General features: G+C 43.9%; 1 protein-coding gene across 1 annotated transcript in view; it reads right to left on the bottom strand.

Moving 5' to 3' along the window:
- The window catches only part of LOC124775268 (homeobox protein unc-4 homolog), a 485,704-nt gene that overhangs the window by 87,338 nt on the left and 376,043 nt on the right, over positions 1-22,323 (bottom strand). Inside the window, exon 3 of the mRNA XM_047250105.1 lies at positions 20,545-20,723. Within this exon, the coding sequence (XP_047106061.1) occupies positions 20,545-20,723 (179 nt within the window). The remainder of the gene's footprint in view (positions 1-20,544; positions 20,724-22,323) is intronic.

The raw sequence follows: 22,323 nt of genomic DNA on the forward strand, positions 1-22,323 counted from the left end.
TATATTTAAAATAAAATGAAAATAAAAAAAGATAAAAATAAAAAGCACTTATAAACGTTCGGCATGTAGCCGTATTTAGAAAGTAATTTGTAATGTGAGTGTGAAACGACTCTTTCCGTATGGCTGCGATTTATCGAGCAAAAGATCCAAGGAAATGAAACCAAGTAATTAACTCAGTAGGAAGAAGAAAACCCAATTACTGTGTGGAAATCCATTTCCAATTACGTGTCACTGGAAATGTAAGGCACGTAACGACAGTCAGTTGAATGGGCCTGTTCTTTTACCACATCATCTTGCGGGCCCCATTATCTACACTCTTGAAAATGATCTTCCAGCACTACTGGAGGTGGTTTATTTGGCTGCACCGATGGATACGTTCTCCCACCATAACGCGCCCCCTGCACATCCTAATCATCAGGTGACACATCACCTACGCTTAGTATTCCTCAGAGAACGGATCAGCATAAATGGTCACGTTTCTTGGCTACCAAGATCCCATCAGATTTTTTAATGTAGCGATGGTTAAAAGGCGATGTCTACAAAGAAAAGGTGAATAGAAGACACGAACTGATCGTGCCGCTCCCGTAAAAGAACATAGAGACCCCCTCAAAAGAGCTACACGTGATGTTGGCAAGACAACTCTAAAGTGCCTTGAAGTCGGAGGCGTAATTTATGAAAATCAGCTTTGAATTTGATCGCTTGGCCTTGCTAAACACCTTCATTATTTGCTTGGGTTACGTTCTAATAGTTTCATCTAAGCAACCAATATAAATTGAGTACATGTTGAATGTTTTATACGAATCAGTATACATTACCGGCTCCTGAAACAAATGCCACTGCACCTGTATAACAATGTACACACTGTATAAAATGGTTCAAATGGCTCTGAACACTATGGGACTTAACTTCTGAGGTCATCAGTCCCCTAGAACTTAGAACTAATTAACCCTAACTAACCTAAGGACATCTCACACATCCATGCCCGAGGCAGGATTCGAACCTGCGACCGTAGCGGTCTCGCGGTTCCAGACTGTAGCACCTAGAACCGCAGGGCCACTTCGGCCGGCTAGAACCTTAAAGTCTAAAGAATAAAGCAAGAGGGGTGTTCAGTACGTACTGTAACACTTTTTTTTCTCGGTCAGTTTCAGTTCAAATGCTGAATATTGTGTGACGTGGTGGAATATTCCCGGTTCAGCCGCTATAGTTTCATGAAGTTCCGATAAGTGATGGCGCTATGTAAACCTGTCAAAAGGGCGTAGGTAACGGAGGTGCGCTCCAAGCAGAGACCTTTGATTGAGGTTTTTTTTTGCAGAAAAAAGGGCATTCCATATATTCATCGGCACTTGCAGAATGTCTACGGAGACTTGCATTGAACAAAAGCACGGTGAGTCGTTGAGCGAGGCGACTGTCATCATCGTTACAAAGTCGCACAAACATGTCCGACCTCCTGCGTGTCAGCCGGCCACACACACACCTGCTGTTGCAACGTGCGGACGCTCACAAACACCTCGCTGCTCAAGTGGGAGGACTCTGTTATTAGTAGTAAAACAATCGTCCACCAGTTGGGTTCCCACAGGTTTGTATACCGAGCGAGGTGGCGAGGTGGTTAGCACACTGGACTCGCATTCGGGAGGACGACGGTTCAATCCCGCGTCCGGCCATCCTGATTTAGGTTTTCCGTGATTTCTCTAAATCTCTTCAGGCAAATGCCGGGATGGTTCCTTTGAAAAGGGCACCGCCGACTTCCTTATCCATCCTTCCCTGATCCGACGATCTCGCAGTTTGATCTCCTCCCCCAAAACAACCAACCCCAACCGAAGGTCTGTGCCCGTCGACTTCCTCGTCGCCTAACAGAAGAGCATAAAGAACAACGAAGGTCCACCAGTGCGAAATTGCTTGCGCGTTACGAGGCTATTCGAGACAATTTTTTGTCAAACATCGTCACAGACGATGAAACGTGGGTTCCTCACTTCGAACCGGAAACAAAATGGCACCTCTCCTCTGAAGAAAAAGTTCAAAGCCGCACCCTCACGGCGACAGTCTTCTAGGACCCTGAAGGGTTTGTTCTGATTGATGTCCTCCCTCATGGTGCAACGATCAACTCTGAAGTGTACTGTGCTACACTAAAGATGTTGAAGAAATGACTTCAGTGTGTTCGTTGCCACAAAAACGCAAACGAACTTCTCCTTCTTCATGACAGCTCAAAGCCTCACACGAGGTTGCGCACCCGACATGAGCTCACAGGGTTTCATTGGACTGTTCTCCCCTGCAGCCAGGATCTAGCACCTTAAATCTGTTTGCACGAACGAAAGATGCGCTCCGTGGGAAGCAGTACGTGGATGAAGAGGAGGTCACTGATGCAGTGTAACGGCTTCGACGTCGCCCAGTTGAGTGGTAACATGTGGGCTTACAGGCCGTCCCAGTAAGGCAGCGGAAGACTTGAGCCGCGGCGAGCTGGCGCCAGTGTTATTTTGTTCATGTATCGTTGTATGTATGCAGGGAAGATAATCTGCGGTGGTATTCCGTTGCCTTCCGCAGTTCTGGAGGCCGCCCCTAACATGGGATACAGACGCCTTTTGCAGCCGCCCGCTCCGGGTCAGACGCTGCATGAGAAGTATAGGTTGGAAAATGAAAGACCCCTAGCCCTCGAAACCTAATAGCGTCAGGGTCGGAAAAGAACAAGAGCTGGCCGAGGGTGGCCAGATAGGAAAGACAAAAGTGAGGAGCCTGGCATAAGTAAGTGCAAGCAATGCCAGGACTCAGCTCGGGACCCCGTGGTTAAAGTTTCAGTTAAAGTGAGAGGAGAAAGTACAAACTGGATCAGACTAGGGAAAGGAGTAAGACAAGGATGCTGTTTATCACCTACTCTTTTCAACCTGTACTAGGAAAATATGATTGACCAATGCTCATTAGATGACAAAGGAGTAGAAATTGGAGGAAGAAGAGTAGGGTGCTTGAGATTTGCTGATGACATGGTCCTTCTAGCCACAGGGGAAAAAGAATTACAGGATATGGTGGACACCATTGCAACTAACGGAAAAAAATATGGAATGAAAATTAACACACATAAAACAAAAGTATTGGTAATAGGAGGAAACAAGGAAATAAAAATTTTGCTGGATGGAGAAACACTAGAACAGGTGCAAAATTTTAAGTATCTTGGAAGCAGGATAGACACCGACTGGAAGTGCACCACAGAAATTAAAACAAGGATAGCAATGGCAAAAGAGGCGTTTTATAAGAAAAGGAGAATCTTCTGCAGTGGTCTGGACAGAGAACTCAGAAAGAGACCCATAAAATGTCTTGTATGGAGTGTTCTTCTATATGGCGCTGAAACATGGACTATGAGGAAAAAAGACAGAGAAATGCTGGAGGCTTTTGAGATCTGGACATGGAAAGATGGAAAGAATAAGTTGGATGGACAGAGTAAAAAACGAAGAGGTACTGAGAAGAGTGGGAGAGAAAAGACAGTTACTAGATGCAATAAAGAGAAGAAAAAGAAATTGGATTGGGCATATATTAAGAAAGAATGACGGACTGATAAAAACACTTTTAGAAGGTTATGTAGAAGGGAAAAGGAAGCGAGGAAGGAAGAGATTCCAGATACTGGGTGACATGATGGACGGTACAACATACAACAGCCTTAAGAAGGAAGCAATGGATCGCAGAAAATGGAGAGGCAAAGGACCTGCTAATATAGCAGATAACTGATGATGATGATCGTTGAGATCTATTGTGGTTGAGCTAAGCTATCTTTGCTTTTCGCGTGTCGTATCTTCCAGGATGACGGGCGAAGCGACTTGGTTGTTAGCCTTCGACGGGTAATCCTCGACATCTCGTGCCATTCGCTGGGAGACGAGTGTCAACGGCTGCCGAACAAGCTTGATGACCATTATATGTTGTGGTGTGAAATTAGTAGGGTGTTTTGGCCACATGGGCAGCTATGAGATAACAAGTTCTGTAACTTCGCTGGGAACAAAATTTGAAGTGAAGCGGTGAAGAAGTGCAAGCCGCTCCTTCGTATTGTTTTCGTGATATGAGTAAGTGGTCGTAATTCTCTTTCTTGACCGACGCACTCACGGGCATTTAAATTTTATTATTATGGCGAGACGTTCATAGTCGAACTTTCAAGATGGTGTGGAAGAGCTCAGTTGGCCTAGTAAAATGGTGGCCGTTATTTGAAAGCTTTCTCAGAAGTTTTACTAGTGCTCTGTGTTTCTTGCCACAAAATGATTTTATGTTGGCGTTTTGACAGCCTGCACTCTATCAATACAGTTGTCCATGTGTAAAATGCGTAAGCTCAAAGTTGTGAATTTGTCAGTAGAGTAACATGTTCCTTTACACGCTTACTTATATATCGAGTGAAAGGTTCTGCCGAGTGTTTCTATGTTTCAGAGTTATTTGAATGTCTTTGTGATTCGCGCAAAAACCTTTCATTGTGTCAGCGCCTTGGCGGGTAGTGAAACATCATCCGAGATCTAGGCCTGGCAGTGTATAAGAACCTGGCCACTACCGAGAGTTGTTCACATACCGCCTTCCAAAGTTTGGTATTTATCTGTCCTTCCATAAAAGCGGGTTAAGCTGGTAGATGTGCAAATATATATAGTATGTAACCCTTTCTTATACGAACCTGTTTCCTTAAATATTAGCGACTGGCAACTGGCTAAACTTTAAACTGCATAGCATCTGCTGAGTTCCTTGAGCAGCTCTTTCTGGTAGTCCTTTATTAACACGTCTGATCACCTGAACATTCATTTTTAAGGATCAGTGTTTCTGTTGTTCTTTATGTAGGTTGTTCTATCATGTTATGTAATTGTATCTTAGCTTGGCACTAGTGTTTAAGTGTCATTAAGTCACCCTTTACTGGTAACTGTTTCATTGTATGTGTTTTGAGGGAAATCCTGTATGGGAGTTTGAATTTCTGAAGTTTGTCAGTAATTCTGTTTACTTAATAAGGGCCGTCCGCGGTGGGCGAGCGGTTCTAGGCGCTTCAGTCCGGAACCGCGCGACTGCTACGGTCGCAGGTTAGAATCCTGTCTCGGGCATGGATGTGTGTGATGTCCACAGGTTGGTTAGGCTTAAGTAGTTCTAAGTTCTAGAGGACTGATGACCTCAGATGTTAAGTCCCATAGTGCTCAGAGCCATTTGAACCATTTGAACTTAATAAGGGGAAATAAAGCGACGGATATTACTGCCTGGCTACGTTAAGTTTGTAATTGACGTTTTAACAAGTGCTTCTTTAACGGATTGAAATAGTAAGTTTATAAGGATATATTAGTGAAGAAAGTTTTAAGTGTGGCCATCTTAATGTAATAACTGTTTTTAAGGAATTTGATGAAGTAGCTATGTGAAGTAATTGATAATTGCTATGCTTAAGGTTTCTATGAATTCCTGGCACATTAAATTTTTTACAACTTTCTCTTAAGGGATTGTGCCGGCCGCGGTGGTCTAGCGGTTCTACGCGCTCAGTCCGGAACCGCGCGACTGCTACGGTCGCAGGTTCGAATCCTGCCTCGAGCATGGATGTGTGTGATGTCCTTAGGTTAGTTAGGTTTAAGTAGTTCTAAGTTCTAGGGGACTGATGACCACAGATGTTAAGTCCCATAGTGCTCAGAGCCATTTTTTTTCTTAAGGGATTGTTCATTTGAGTACTGAGTACGTTGGGGTTCTAACTGTATTTGCAAAGCTTTATCTAGTGGCTCGTCCACAATTTGTAATTTTCAAATTCTTTAAAAGGCGTAATGTCAATAAACTGTCTTAATTATAAATAGTGTGGTACGAATAAGGGAAACCATGTACCAACCATCACATTGAACGCAGATTATGTTGAAAAATATTTTTTGTAGCCAAAAGAGTGCAGAATAATTAGGATGCATTAGAATCTTGAATGAATATCAATCGTCGGTCAATAAAAAAACCAAACAAACCAAAAGAAATAATGTGGCATTACTTATTGAACGCCACTCGCAATAACCACGGTAGATTTGAAGTATACTCAGGCGTAATGTTCATTCCAATAACTTTTGCTTTAAAACGCGTGTTCATTTCACAGACACCAACAAAAGTGCGTACTGATGATGGCACAAATGTGTCGAAACAAATTTAGGCACCAGAAAGAATAGTTGTTTGTATAATAAACGGTTTTGAAAACCGATGAAGCAAGCAGTGTTTGTCACGAGCTACTTTGCTTGTATCTGTACGGACCCGTAGGGTGAAATTCGTCTTCCTCCCGGTAGAAGCGTACGCATCTGACACGCACAGTATGTGGAGAGAGTTGCAGCGCTCTTAGAAGACGGTTTATTCGGTGCCGCGACTGTACCCTAGGTGGGGTGGGTAGGCGAGGCTCGAGACGTCACGCCACGGTGTCGGTGTTGGCGGTGGTGGTGCTGCCGGCGCTGGTGCGGGGGCCAGATTGCGCTCGCCACCCCGTAATTGCCTGCCGGCTCCCGCCGCCGCTGCCACCCCGCCTTCTCCACACGCAGCCCAGAATAAACCCCCGGCTCGAGTGGCCGCTGTCTTGCTGACACGGCGTCCGCCTCATTTACAAGTGTCTACCCACAGCAGGCTTCTCTTTAGCGGAGGCCGCGGTTACAGTTTCGGAGAACACAGCTTGTCAGCCCCTAACATTTTCTACTTCGCTTCCCATTACGCCAAACTTTTTTCGTAGCTTCGCGTTCCAGTGCACTTCATGCTAAATGCCATATTATAATAAGTCATTTAGAATAATGAAAAATACGGACACTGAATATTCGAGAGCATTAATTTCCCAGTCACTAATAACGCTCCTTGTTTTTGCACTAGAAAATAAGTGGAAAATGCGGAAACTTTAAGGAATCCTGGAAATTAATGAACAGCTCGAGCACAGTTCATATTTGTTCCAAAAATAGAAACGGTCTCTGTTGCAAATGCTTTACTAGCCACTAGCTTAGCGCACGCTGCTTCACTCACGTAGACTGTATGGTCTGCACACATATTTTTTGTTCCTCTTTAATCGAATTTTTATGTTGTTCAAATGTTCAAAAATGTTCAAATGTGTGTGAAAACTTATGGGACTTAACTGCTAAGGTCATCAGTCCCTAAGCTTACACACTACTTAACCTAAATTATCCTAAAGACAAACACATGCACCCATGCCCGAGGGAGGACTCGAACCTCCGCCGGGACCCGCCACACAGTCCATGACTGTAGCGCCCTAGACCGCTCGGCTAATCCCGCGTGACTATGTTGTTCACAAAATGGCATCACCTTCTAAACTTATCACGCTAATTAAGGCGATACAACAATGGTATTGCGAATGTACTTCTGACGAAACACTGAGGCTCGTACCTGGAGTCAAAGGTTCTTGTTAATCATGCACTTTCCCTTCTTGTGGTAATGTTTCCATAGAAACTTTCATTCCCAAACACATATTTCTTATATCTAACCGAGAAGAGAAATACCAATTTTCATCGATTTAGTTTTAAAATTTTTTCAATACGACGAAATATTTTTTAAACTTTTTCATCCCCTATTTCACCCCCTTACGGGTTGAATTTCCAAAAACCCTGAAAGACCTATTTTTTATTCCTAACTCAGAAGTCAAATATCATTTTCATATGGCTTTAAAAATGTTCTATAACAATGATTTGTTTTCAAAAAATACTTCCATCCACTATTTTACCCTCTAAGCGGTGGAATTTTTTTCTGACTGAGGAACCAAATACCAATTTGCGTAATAGCGACGTATTTTCAAATAGTCTTCCATCTCCTATCTCATCCCTTAGTAGCGGAAATTCGAGAAATCCCTTCTTAAACGACGTCTACAGTATAAACCCCACACCTTCTCCAAATTCCAGGTTTCTATCCTTACCGGTTTTGGAGGAGCGATGATGAATCAGTGAATCAGTCTGGCCCTATTTCACTCCATGTTTCCAAAAGCAGTTAAACACGTACCTTTTTTCATTTGTAGATATTTAGCTCTTAAAATGCTTTCACAAATAAATATTTTCGTAAGACATTTCACCCATTTTCAAAAACAGGGAAATGCATATCTATATCTATTTCCAACAGAAAAGCCAATTTGCATAGATTTAGCCTAAAACTGCTTTCGTAATGAAACATTTCCTGCCGGCGGGATGTCCGAGTGGTTCTAGGCGCTACAGTCTGGAACAGGGCGACCGCTACGGTCGCAGGTTCGAACCCTGCCTCGGGCATGGATGTGTGTGATGTCCTTAGGTTAGTTAGGTTTAAGTAGTTCTAAGTTCTAGGGGACTGATTACCTCAGACGTTAAGTCCCATAGTGCTCAGAGTCATTTGAACCATTTTTGAAACATTGCCTGTAACATTTCATGCCCTATTTCAAGCCTTTAGATGTTGAATTTACGAAAGCAATGAAAGAAACATTTCTTTTAATTTGTAACCGATGTGTCGAATACCAGTTTTTATAGATGCAGTTTTAAAGACACTAGTGTTTATTTAATAATCATTTGTATTTAAAAATTTCACACCCGTAGGGATTAAATATCCGTAAATGCCTAAACATTTATTTATATACTTCAGATAGAGAAATCAAATACCAATTTTCGCAGGTATAGCTTCAAAATTTTCTTAAAAGTGATGTATTTTTTAAAAAAATTTCATTCCCTAATTTACCCCCTTAGGGATGGAATTTCGAAAAGCCCCGTCTTAAACGATGCGTACCGTATAGGATCAACACCCTCTCCAATTCAAGTTTCTGTCCCTAGTAGTTTGCGCTGGGAGATGATGAGTAAGCCAGGACATTTCCTTATACCGCATACACTGGGTGTTTCCGTAAGAACGTGCAGAAATGTAACAGGACATAGACAATGCTCCAGTGAACAATTTGAGGTAGGAAATGTAGGGTCGGAGAAGCCAGCTTGAGGAGATATGGAAGTAAACTTGTCTAAAGGCACCTGTGTTTGAGAACCCCAATGGATACCGAGTTGGGATTAGTTGTCAGAATTGTTAACTGCCTGTGATGTGATTCGAAACGCACCAAGGATACTTGTCAGGTTGTGTCAGAATCTTATTCGCCGATGTCATTGTTGCATTGAGATTTATGGCCGTCAGTTTCAGCACATTTTGTAAGATACAGTACAAATGGGACGTTCATTGGGTCAATAATAGTATTTGCAGTTAACTGTCATTAACGTAAATAAAAAAGTACACGGTAATGCGATTTTATTCATATTATCTCCCGGTAAGGTGGTTTCCCAAACCCAAGGTTCCCTACCTCAAATTGTTCAGTGGAGCATCCTGTATGCCCTGTTATTGCCAGTTGTGTTGACAGTTCGAGCAGCGTGGTCTATTGCCCGACGAATTTGTAGCACTACTGAAGGCTGGCTCTGAGCACTATGCGACTTAACTTCTGAGGTCACAGTCGCCTAGAACTTAGAACTAATTAAGCCTAACTAACCTAAGGACATCACAGACATCCATGCCCGAGGCAGGATTCGAACCTGCGACCGTAGCGGTCGCTCGGCTCCAGACTGTAGCGCCCAGAACCGCACGGCCACTCCGGCCGGCAGCACCAGTGAAGCGCATGCCGTGAAGTGTTTCTTTCAGTTTAGAAATCGAGTTGAACTCATGAGGGCTTAAGTCAGGGGAGTGCAGTAGGATACTCTTAGCAGGTGGTATAGCACTTAGCAGCCCCATCAGTCAAACAAATCAGTAACAGCTTGCACTGTACGTGCTTGAGCATTGTTCTGCAAAATGATGGTCAGTTCCTGCAGAAAGTGTCATCGCTTCTGTCTCTGTGCTGTTCATTTTTGGAACACAAAGTTCCAAACAGCGGAGACCGCATGAGTCATATCTAAAAGCCATTGATATGATGGCGTTAAAGCGAAAGCTGCCATCTCTGCTGTTCAAGATAATCTGAAGATGCACAAACAGCGCGAAACGCATCATCAGTAATAAAATGCAACAGAGACTGTTTTCAATTTTTGGAACATTGAACCACTGTTGCTGCATCAGGTGTAAATGGAGTAGAGTATTATCCTCAGTTCTTACTTGCTATAAAATTAAAACCGAGACTATAGATTCCTTTTTCGTAACAATATCAGTTTTTCAAGTTTCACATGTGTTTCATCGTTAAAATCCTCCTAGAAGGGTCTTTTCAGTGCCACCAAGAAGAAGTTCCATTAAAAAAAAATGGTTCAAATGGCTCTGAGCACTATGGGACTTAACAGCTATGGTCATCAGTCCCCTAGAACTTTGAACTACTTAAACCTAACTAACCTAAGGACATCACACAACACCCAGTCATCACGAGGCAGAGAAAATCCCTGATCCCGCCGGGAATCGAACCCGGGAACTCAGGCGTGGGAAGCGAGAACGCTATCGCACGACCACGAGCTGCGGACGAAGTTCCATTAAAGAAAGCGAAGTCGGTATCATAGTTTGGTAGCTGTTAACGTTAAAAATTAACCGTGTATGGTAGTAAAGAGAGTTTCGCGGAGGTGCCGCGTACTCATGTGAGTCAGTCTTTGAAAGGGGCGTCACTGTCGATCACCAATTGGCTAGGTGGTCAAATCGTGTAACATCTAGACATGTGAGGCATTCGAATTTGACATTAACCTGATACTGGATTCCCTGAGAACGTAAGGGCAGGCGCGCTCTTCGTTAAGGTTACTTCCGACCACGTCTGACCACCAAAAGGTAGAATCACCCTATTTATACACCAAACACCTCATAACCCACCCCTCCACCATCTAGCAGAGGTTGAAAATACCGCTTCAGTTGTAAATTACTTTATTTTCACACGACCGATTTCGGACTGTTACAAGCCCATCCTCAGGTGTCGTACTGGAAATAGCAAAACACGGGAGATAAGTTTCACACGCCGAAACACACACAAAAAACAATTTTTTTCTAAAAAGTTTTAAAAACTTACAAAAAAAAACTTTCGAAACCGCCGGTCGGGCTAGGTACTGTGAAACCTATGTCAATGCGCAAGTGGCGCCAGACAGTACTACGGACGACTGCCTTGGTAGGGAATACATACAAATGGTATCACATCACTTACGCTGTGCTGTGGTCCCCGAGCGCAGCGTGTACCAGGCGCGGTGTGCTGCCTATGAGTGCAGAACAGGGAGTAGCGGATGCGAAAGAGGAGGCAAATTGGTAACCAGAGTGGCAAAAGTGCTGCCATCTACTGACGGAGAGAAGAAGGCGGGGCCACTAGCCCGGCCGTTCACAATTTGAATTTAATGGTTTACATTTAAAATGAAGAAAAAAAAACAAAAAATACACGATATAAGTTAAAAGAGCGTTGTGCGTAGTAAAGGAGCGTATTGAACAGGTCGGTCCACAACTGTGGTAAAACTGAGTGGAAAGTGCTATATAAAATTATTATATAAACCATAAAGCGCAATGAAACTTTACTTTTACATGAGTGGCAAACAAGTTTTAAATTTAGTGGGGATATATAAGTGGCAACGTGGGACAACGCGCCACAGTCATCAGTTAAAAGAACATGCACATGTGCCACTCCTATTTACAAGCTCTCGTTACTGATCAACAAGGGAAGTAGTGAAATCTTACAGTCTATGCCTTCAGACAGTAATATGCCAATTAATAGCTAGCAGGAATAGCATTAAAAGAAGACATTAAATGTGGGGTCAGTTTAAAACTGTTAACCAACCGTCGACATCTAATCGAGGCTTACATTACATATTACGTGAGGCGCACTTTACATCGTGAAAGACAGGTAAATTTTTAATTAGTGAGGACACAAATAATGCCACGGTACAGAATGTGCCGTAGTCGTAGGATAAAATGAAAACATGCATATTTTATTAACAGAGGACAATTTTACACCTATGTAAAGTGAACTGGGTGGACCTTGCTGACCTCACTATAGGAAACAGGCATATGCCGTACATTCGTTAAGCCTACTGAAGGCCACAAAAAACACTGACCCAATAAAAAATAGTATACATGTAATGACCCCCCCGCATCATTCAATGTCAGTAACCAGCAGCTGTCAGATTAGTGCCCAGACTTTGAAGCATGGGCTGATAGTGAACTGTATCGTGTGTGTTTACCGATGAATCGCTATTCTGAAGTACTCCGAATGAATATAGTCATCGAGTAGGGCGGCAACGTGGGAATAGGTCCCATGTTTTGGAAAGTCACAGCAGTATTCCTCCTGGCGTAATGGCGTGGGGAGCCAATGGGAAGGACTATAGATATTTCTAAAAATATCAGATATGAGATATATCGATATTTGAAAATATATCTTTGCCGGCCATTGATATAGAAAAATATCGACAGAAAAAGTATCGACGCACGCTGCCTATAAAAATATTGGCTGCACATTGTAAATATACTGTCGGTTTTAGAGTCGTATGTGTAAGTACTGATTTATTATTAGATATTTCGTGCATCAACAAGCTAGCAGCCTGCCTATCCCCCTTCGAGCAAGAAATGAAAGGAAAACATTGCATGCTCACACTTGGCGATAACCACTTTGCTAACAATGGTAACGCACGCGAGTGGCACAATGAAAGATGTCGGAAGAGTCCGTCATTAGGTTTCGTCACGTATCGGATTTGTCCGGAACACTTCATGTCGACTTCCCCGTCTTTTCATTTCTGCCAACGCTAACGACCTAGCAGTTGTAGTGTCAAAAGAGCGTACTGAAGCTAAACGTTGCAGTTTCTATTGTTAACGCCGAGTACCGATTACGTCAGCACTTCCCCTTTCCATTTGACACGTCTCCACTAATCGCAAAGACCAGTCTTGTCATTTAGAGCTTTGTTCATCATTTGCAGCAACTTTTTTTGAAGAATGCCGATCTAAAGAGGTAGCACACTAGCTGCGTTACAAAAAATGGTACAAATGGCTCTGAGCCCTATGGGACTAAACATCTGAGGTCATCAGTCGCCTAGAACTTAGAACAACTTAAACCTAACTAAGGACATCACACTCACATCCATGCCCCAGGCAGGATTCGAACCTGCGACCGTAGTGGTCACGCAGTTCCAGGCTGAAGTGCCTAGAACCGCTTGGCCACACCGGCCGGCGCTGCGTTACAAATTGGTTTTTAACGCAACTGGTGTGCTATTTCTTCACATCGGAAATCTTGTTATTCCAGTCACACCGCCACCTCCAGTGCAGTCGGGCTTCTTCTTTTTTGCACATATACTTGCTTCACAAAGTCAAAAGAGAAAGACTGGACTTGATGAAAGCTCAAAAAGTAGTAAGACTCCACACAGTGAAAGCAAAATTATGGTCTACTACAACTTCAAATACATACTAAAAATTGCGAAAAAATAATATAAAATAAAAGTATCGGCACTCTGCATTGCCATTTTGATATCGATATACCAAAATATCGGTGGAAATAAAAATAGCCGGTAAATGATACTTTTTGGAAAATATATCGATTTATCGATATTTTATTAACAGCCCCACTAAGGGGTAAGACATCAGATCAGGAGTGGTAGCGATTGAGGCGAGTCTGACGGCCGAAAGATACATTACCCACCTACTGCGTCCCACGTGTTACCCTCCATGTGACAGGACGATGCTTGTCCACAAAAGACAGTTGTCTCTATGAGCTGTCAGCGAGATGTTGAGGTACTCCTGTGACCAGAAATATCACCAGATCTGTCCGTGATGGAACACGTGTGGGACCAGCTCTGACGTCAACTGCGTCCCATTTCCAGCATCCAGGACAACGAGGACCACTTACAACATCTGTGGCCTGCTTGCCTCAGAGGAACTGCTTCAGTGCGTGCATCCAGGCCAGACAGGGTGCAATGTCATACTGAAAAGTGGGTTCATACTGCCAAACTTTTTGTAAATTTGGCTCGATGTTGCAGTCGGTGAAATAACATCACATACCTTCTCAAACATGAAGTTTCGTTTCGTTTTCTTTTCCCTTCTTGGTGCTTCACGTTTTCTCGACGCACAACAAGGAACTCTTCCAGAGCTTTTTTTCGGCTTCCCAAAGCCCACATTATCTTTGTTCTCTGAGAAGTTTACGCCATTCTGCGCTGGTAAGTCCACGTTCTTCGGATCTTCTTGCTTTTTTCTGACAGGCTAACTGTCCACTTCTGAGTTTCCTGCTTAAACGTTTTTCTCCCTGATACATCAAGTAGGGTTATTCCTGCGTTCTTCAGTTCTTCTTTAAGTGGACAGATCCATTTTATTGCTTCAGTTATAGTTTTACTGGGGGTTTCGTAGAAATCAACAACCTGGTTAATCTGGTTGCTTCCATTTTTCTAATGCCTGTGTTTTTTCATGTCGAAAAAAATATTGGTATACTTTTCAATCTCTTTATTTGCTCTTAGTCTTTATGTTCCTTCTCCAGTATAATTTAGTTCAAAAATTTCCTGATTGCTTTTTGTTGTCTATCTTTGATTCTTTAATGTCTCTTTTTCTGGAATGAGATTTTCACTCTGCAGTGGAGTGTGCGCTGATATGAAACTTCCTGGCAGATTAAAACTGTGTGCCGGACCGAGACTCGAACTCGGGACCTTTGCCTTTAGCGGTCAAGTGCTCTACCAACTGAGCTACCTGCTGCAGACGAAGTTCGCAGAAGAGCTTCTGTGAAGTTTGGAAGGTAGGACACGAGTTACTGGCAGAATTGAAGCTGTGAGGACGGGTCGTGAATCGTGCTTGGTAGAGCACTTGCCCGCGAAAGCAAAGGTCCCGAGTTCGACTCTCGGTCCGGCACACAATTTTTTTTTTCTGCCAGGAAGTTTCGTCTCTGTTTCTGTTTAAAATTAATGTTTCGGTTCCATAAAGATAATCTACTTCGATGACCGTGTTGTAGTGTCTCAGTTTCGCGTATTTTGAGGCGCATTTCTTGTTTTATGCTGTAAGTCCCAAAAATGCTGCGAAAAACTTCGAGAAGTTGTACAGGGTGTTTTGAGGAACAAATCGGGGATCGGAACCTGTGTCCGGAAACGTTATCGAACGATGCTACACAGCATCGAAGTTATAGGCGCCGGCTCCTGTTCCTTGGCCGCCTCTTCGGCAGCAAACGCGATTTTGTACGCTGACGGACAATCGGCGGAACGTCTCGCAGTTTTGTTTGTTATTCAGTTATCGTGACTGATTGCCACGATTGCCAATGGAGAAGATGGAGCTAGCTATTCCGTAGAAAGGCCTTTCCTCCGGTGAATACGATGTTCTGTTGCCTTGATTGATGGCAGTTTCGGACATGGGTTTTCACCAGTAACTTATTTTTCTTTTCGAAACCTCTAAAATCTCCATTGTTTTTCGGTGTACAGGACCAAAATAAACTTCTTATGGCAACCCGTGTCAGAAACCTTCATGCACCAAGGCAACAGAGGATCACATTTATCGGAGACAAAGTCTGTCTACGCAACACCTATCTCCAGTTTCTCCACTTGCGATCGTGGCGTCTGAATAACAAACAACATTGCCAGACATTCTGCCTATAGTACTTCAGTGTACAGTGTCACGTTTGCTGTCGAAGGGGCGGCGTTGTGGCAGGCGCTGGCGCCTGTAACGTCGACGCTCTGTAGCGTCGTTAGATGACATTTCCGAGCACGGGTTCCTACGCTCTATTTGTTCCTCAAGACACCATCTACAGCCCCTCAAGTCTGTCATAACATTTCTGGGACACCTTGTACGTCTTTTGTGCCAACGAATTTCGTGACCAATATTTTCCAGGCGAGTTTTCAGAACTGTTTCACCTAAATATTTTGTCTGAGGAACTCTCTTGATTTTCGTGTATTTGTTGTTCAGAATTTTGGCTGCCAGGATTTAGGTAGATGAGAGTTTCTTTTTTTCGAAATTGTAGTTGGAGCCCTACTCTTTCTACTGTTTCTTTAAGAATTACTTTTTGTTTTTGTACTGCTCTGAATGACCTGACATAGGATCACCAGGTCATCTGCAATATATATATATATATATATATATATATATATATATATATATAACTGCTTTTAACTTATAGCGGCACATAACAAATATAAATAATAACGAAGTTCGGTTTAGTTGTAGCCTTAGCTTTAAAGTATAAAGTGATTCATTTCACATGTGTCCTCTCATGCATTTAATTCGGTGGTATATTCCGACATTCATGACATTTTAATCACTGAAATTTGAAAGCTTCCAGTCTTCGAGATTTTCCACAATTTTGATTTTTAACGTCTTCTTGCAAAATTGTTAAACAGTCTTCTGTTTAACAGCTATTATAGAATCCACTAATATGTAAACCTATCTCCCATCACAACAACAGGTTTTTTGTCTGAGATATAATCTTTTACTATCTAACAACAGTGACGAATTCATGGATGTTATTGTTTGACGCCATCGGTTTTATCGCCTACTATTATGCTGTAAATGGTTTGATGAACCTGATGATGATCTGTGGGTCGAAACCACTTGTTCAATAAATAAATTTTATCAGCAACTCTTGACGGTAAACCATAACGTTCTTCTAATATCACAAACCCTTTGAACCCTTGAAATATCTTTTCATTTCCTCCTTCCCCTCTGAATGTTTCACATTTTTTCTCAGACAGTGTCTGAATGACACGGTAAAGAGACAAGCAGGGAGCCGCTTCATACCAATCAAAATTCCGATGGCTACAGAACCACTTTTCATTTCGCCGACTACATTAACAGTTGTCGCAAACATTGCGCAAGAGACGCTTCTGCATTGTCCATCTCACGGCAATTCTGCTCTCGATGATATCGCAGCTGGTCCGCTCGTAACGACAACCGCGGTTCATTTCGGGCTCCGGCGCGCTCGGAGGCGGCCATAAAGAGCAGAGGCTCCTCCCAGCGGTCTAGTGAGTGACTCCCGATTCCCAGGACGGCGTTTACTGCGTGCGACTCCCGCGGGATAGGCCATCTGGCGCGTCGTAGCGCTGCTGTAGTGTGCCAGGGTGCCCCACACTCAGAAGCTGCATCACACATTGGGTCGCTTCTCCCTTCCGGAGAAAAGACGGAAGCACCATTAGTCGAGATACTACAGTATCTTGGCTCCGATGTGTGGACGTCACATTTGGAAGACTGAAAAGCCAAAGAAACTGATACACCTGTCTGTTATCGTGCAGGGCCCCCGCGAGCAATCTGAAGTGCCGCAAACGACATGGCATGGACTCGACTAATGTCTGCAGTAGTGCTGGAGGGAACTGACACCATGAACCCTGCAGTGCTGTACATAAATCCGTAAGAGTACGAGGGGTGGAGATATCTTCTGAACAGCACGTTGCAAGGCATCCCGGATATGCTCAGTAATGTTCATGTCTGGGGAGTGTGGTGGGCAGAAGAAGTGTTCAAACCCAGAAGGGTGTTCCTGGGACCACTCTGTAGCAATTCTGGAGGTGTGGGGTGTCGCATTGTCCTGCTGAAATTGCCCAAGTCCGTCGGGAAACACAATGGACATGAATGGATGCAGGTGATCAGACAGGACTCTTGCTTACATGTTACCTGTCAGAGATGTATCACTCCAACTGCACACGACTCACAACATTACAGAGCCTCTACCAGCTTGAACAGTCCCCTGCTGACATGCAGGGTCCATGTATTAATGAGGTTGTCTCCACACCAGTACACGTCCATCCGCTCGATACAATTTGAAACGAGACTCGTCCGGCCAGTCAACATGTTTCCAGTCATCAACAGTCCAATGTCTACGTTGACGGGCCAGGGTGAGACGCAAAGCTTAGTGTCACGCAGTCGTCGAGGGTACGCGAGTGGGCCTTCAGCTCCGAAAGCTCATATCGATGATGTTTCGTTGAGTGGCTAGCACGCTGACACTTGCTGATGCCCCAGTACTGAAATCTGGAGCAACTTGCGGAAGGGTTGCAGTTTTGTCACGGTGAACGATTCCCTTCAATCGTCGTCCGTCCCGTTCTAGCAGGATCCTATTACGGACGCAGCGATGTCGGAGATTTGATGGTTTACCGGATTCCTGATATTCACTATACGCTCGTGAAATGATCGTGCGGTAAAATCTCCACTTCATCGCTACCTCAGAGATGCTGCATAGCTCTTGCGCGACTATAACACCATGTTCACACTACCTTAAATCTTGATAACTTGCCATTATAACAGGTGTAATTGATCTAACAACTGCGCGAGGCACTTGCTGCCTTATGTAGGTGTGGGCGACCGTAGCTCCGTATTCTGCCTGTTTACATATCTCTGTATTTGAATACGCACGCCTGTGCGAGTTTCTCTGGCGCTTCTGTGTATTATGCTTATTACAAATGTAGACACAATAACAGAAATAAAATGATACTGATTTGAAACGACTCACTGCCGCTTTTTTACAGTTGAAACATCCCCTTAGAAAAATTTATGAAAGACTGTGCTGATAAACCTCTTACAACATTTGATTTTCAAACAGCTGAACGTACAAACAGAACTGAACGTACTCAGACATTTCGCTCTTTACCTATTCTGATCAACACTAAACTGACAAACAATATTTTTAGCGCAACGCAATCTGACTTTCAAAAACCCCTACAAAAGAATGGCCCTGACTAACAATAACCTATACCTTTCATGAATCAATTAGCTCACAAAAATCTTCGTTACTCGAACTACTGCAATACAGCGAGCACCAATACTGCCAACTAAATAAAAGATTCTAACTACTGAAGGCACTAACTACTGACAGGCATAGTTAGCAAATGAAAGATTTTGATAGAGAACAAACAATGTATTTACCTTAATAATATTCCAAAGTCATCATATATATATATATATATATATATATATATATATATATATATATATCAGTTCATGATATCCAATATTACAAATTTACTCTTTCTGATGGACACACGTCCAGATCGTCCGCTCTCAAAATTCTGCCATTTATCTCCCCACATCCACCACTGCTGGCGGCTCACCTCCAACTGCACAACGCTACACGCTGTTCACATCCAACTGCCCAACACTACAATGGCGAATATTCCAACAATGCCAACCAGCCACAGATTGCACACAGCACAGCCAGTGATTTTCATACAGAGCGCTACGTGGCGTTACCAACATAAAAACCTAAACAGCCTACTTACACAGTCTCCTGAAGAAAATTAACCGTCTTTCGGGATAAAGATAAGGAAAAATGAATGAATCATTTAAACACTAATAATAATTTACACTTGTTAGAATTACGTGGGAATATAAAAAGTTACCGGCACCGAGATTCAATGCAGCAGCCTCCCTCTGATAAAAATAAGCGCTTACTCTCTCGGCTGTTGATCCCTTCAATGTATAAAGTAGATTAGGGCGTCCAAAATTTTACAAGTCGATTATCTCTACCATGGTTGACAGCTGCGCATTCCTGTTTACATACATTGAAGTCCTCGACATGCCTTACACACTTGTCTGTATGAATCAAATCCGTGATAGGAAGTTCGTACGGTGCCCTTTTGTGTGTGTGTGTATGTGTGTGTGTATGTGTGTGTGCGGCCGGCTGGCTAGTGGGACACATGACAGGTTTGCGCGATCTTGTTGCGATGATGACTCATCGTGCTTTTGTTCACTTCCAGGTCACTATAGATATTCTGCAAGTGCCTAGTAATATCTGCGATGCTCCGGTTTCCCGCCAACACAAAGTCGTTGACAGCTCCTTTACAGACGCCTTTTTGAAGGGTATGTATAGCACCGCCACCGATTGGAGCGTTATGAAACTATAGGGGCTGAAGCGGGAACATTCTACGATGTCCTACAACAAATTCCGCATACTTTCAACGCAAATTGGCCGAGAAAATGTGTTGCATTAATTATTGACGACCACTCGTATGTGGAGCGAGTCAGTTTACGCGATGTACACACATTACACGTGATTAGTGTTAACAGTAATGAATACGCTGTTTTTCCGTCCTACTCATGTCATGCCAGTACAATTGATAACTAGCTTTTTCACGGGCTAACAGTTCTAAATAGAATAGAAATTCGTCCATGGAATAGAAGTTGTTCATGAGAAATGATTTAAAGTTACATTTAGAGCTTGCTTTGCCATTTGTCGTACATTTGATGATAGTGGGCCAGATTGTCCGCCCCGGTAGCTGAGTGGTCAGAGCGAAGATTGTCAATCCTAAGGGCCCGGGTTCGATTCCCGGCTCGGTCGGAGAAAATCTCCACTCGGGGACTGGGTGTTGTGTTGTCCTAATCATTATCATTTCATCCCCATCGACGCACAAGTCGCCGAAGTGGCGTCAGATCTAAAGACCCGGCGAACGGCCTATCCGACGAGAGGCCCTAGTCACACGACATTTACATTTTTACTGGGCCAAATTGACCCAGAATTTTTGTTGTTATATATTGAACTCCTTTCTGAGCCACTGACGGCTTTCATGATGGGTTTTTCGTTTAGTGTTGTTGGTATGGATATAGAAGTGACTCTCTAGTGCCCTTACCTTTCGTAAAGCCAAACTAATAGTCATCAAACATATATTTTTTTTCTTATTCTTATCAACATGCAAAGAGTGCCGTTGACTAAACCAAGTGGACATTTTGTCCAAGTAGACAGCAACAAAGTCATACACAGCGGAGCAGTTCACGAAGACCAGCGTTTGCAGTAACAGGACAGGGACTTACGGCGACGCGCGACTCCTTGAGGTCGAGGCGCATGGCGAGCGCCTCCCGCATGAAGACGTCCGGGTAGTGGGAGGCGAGGAAGGCCCTCTCCAGCTCCTCCAGCTGCCAGCTGTTGAAGTTGGTGCGCGACCGCCGCCGCTTGCTGCCGCCGCCGCCGCACACGTCGTCGCTGTCCACGTCTGCAACACACGGCGACCACGAGTCGCAGTCAGTAACGCGGTCTTCCGAGACCCCGTCGTGCCGGTCAGCGCAAGCGTCTCAAAACGAGGCGTCTCCTTCCCTCTGGTGACCAACACGCTTAACTTGACCAGATCACATACCGTAAAATGGAGTGAATGGAAAGAGTGAGATAAATCGAAAGGAAACTTCCATCGTAGCGGAAGACAAATAGGATCATCATTCAAAGATCTTTTGCAATATACCAGTCTAATAGGGAAAGTATACACTACTGGCCAAGAAAATTGCTACACCAAGAAGAAATGCAGATGATAAACGAGTTTTCATTGGACAAATATATTATGCTAGAACTGACATGTGATTTCATTTTCACGCTATTTGGGTGCATAGATCCTGAGAAATCAGTACCCAGAACAACAACCTCTGGCCGTAATAACGGCCTTGATACGCCTGGGCATTGAGTCAAACAGAGTTTGGATGGCGTGTACAGGTACAGCTGCCCATGCAGGTTCAACACGATACCACAGTTCATCAAGAGTATTGACTGGCGTATTGTGACGAGCCAGTTGCTCGGCCACCATTGACCAGACGTTTTCAATTGGTGAGAGATCTGGAGAATATGCTGGCCAGAGCAGAAGTCGAACATATTCCGTATCCAGAAAGGCCCGCACAGGACCTGCAACATGCGGTCGTGCATTATCGTACTGAAATGTAGGATTTCGCAGGGATCTAATGAGGGGTAGAGCCACGGGTCGTAACACATCTGAAATGTAACGTCCACTGTTCAAAGTGCCGTCAATGCGAACAAGAGGTGACCGAGACGTGTAATCAACAGCACTCCATACCATCACGCCGGGTGATACGCCAGTATGGCGATGACGAATACACGTTTGCAGTGTGCGTTCACCGCGATGCCACCAAACACGGCTGCGACCATCATGATGCTGTGAACAGAACCTGGATTAATCCGAAAAAATGACGTTTTGCCATTCGCGCACTCAGGTTCGTCATTGAGTACACCATCGCAGGCGCTCCTATCTGTCTGTGATGCAGCGTCAAGGGTAACCGCAGTCATGGTCTCCGATAGTCCATGCTGCTCCAAACGTCGTCGAACTGTTAGTGCAGATGGTTGTTGTCTTGCAAACGTCCCCATCTGTTGACTCAAGGATAGAGACGTGGCTGCACGATCCGTTACCGCCATGCGGATAAGATGCCTGTCATCTCGACTGCTAGTGATACGAGGCCGTTGGGATCCAGCACGGCGTTCCGTATTACCCTCCTGAACCCACCGATTCCATATTCTGCTAACAGTCATTGGATCTCGACCAACGCGAGCAGCAATGTCGCGATACGATAAACCGCAATCGCGATTTGCTACAATCCGACCTTTATCAAAGTCGAAAACGTGATGGTACGCATTTCTCCTCCTTACACGAGGCATCATAACAACGTTTCACCAGGCAACGCCGGTCAACTGCTGTTTGTGTATGAGAAATCGTTTGGAAACTTTCTTCACGTCAGCACGTTGTAGGTGACGCCACCGGCGCCAACCTTGTGTGAATACTCTGAAAAGCTAAGCATTTGCATATCACAGCATCTTCT

This window comes from Schistocerca piceifrons, chromosome 2 (assembly GCF_021461385.2).
Source record: "Schistocerca piceifrons isolate TAMUIC-IGC-003096 chromosome 2, iqSchPice1.1, whole genome shotgun sequence".
In the NCBI taxonomy this organism is placed as follows: Eukaryota; Metazoa; Arthropoda; class Insecta; order Orthoptera; family Acrididae; genus Schistocerca; species Schistocerca piceifrons.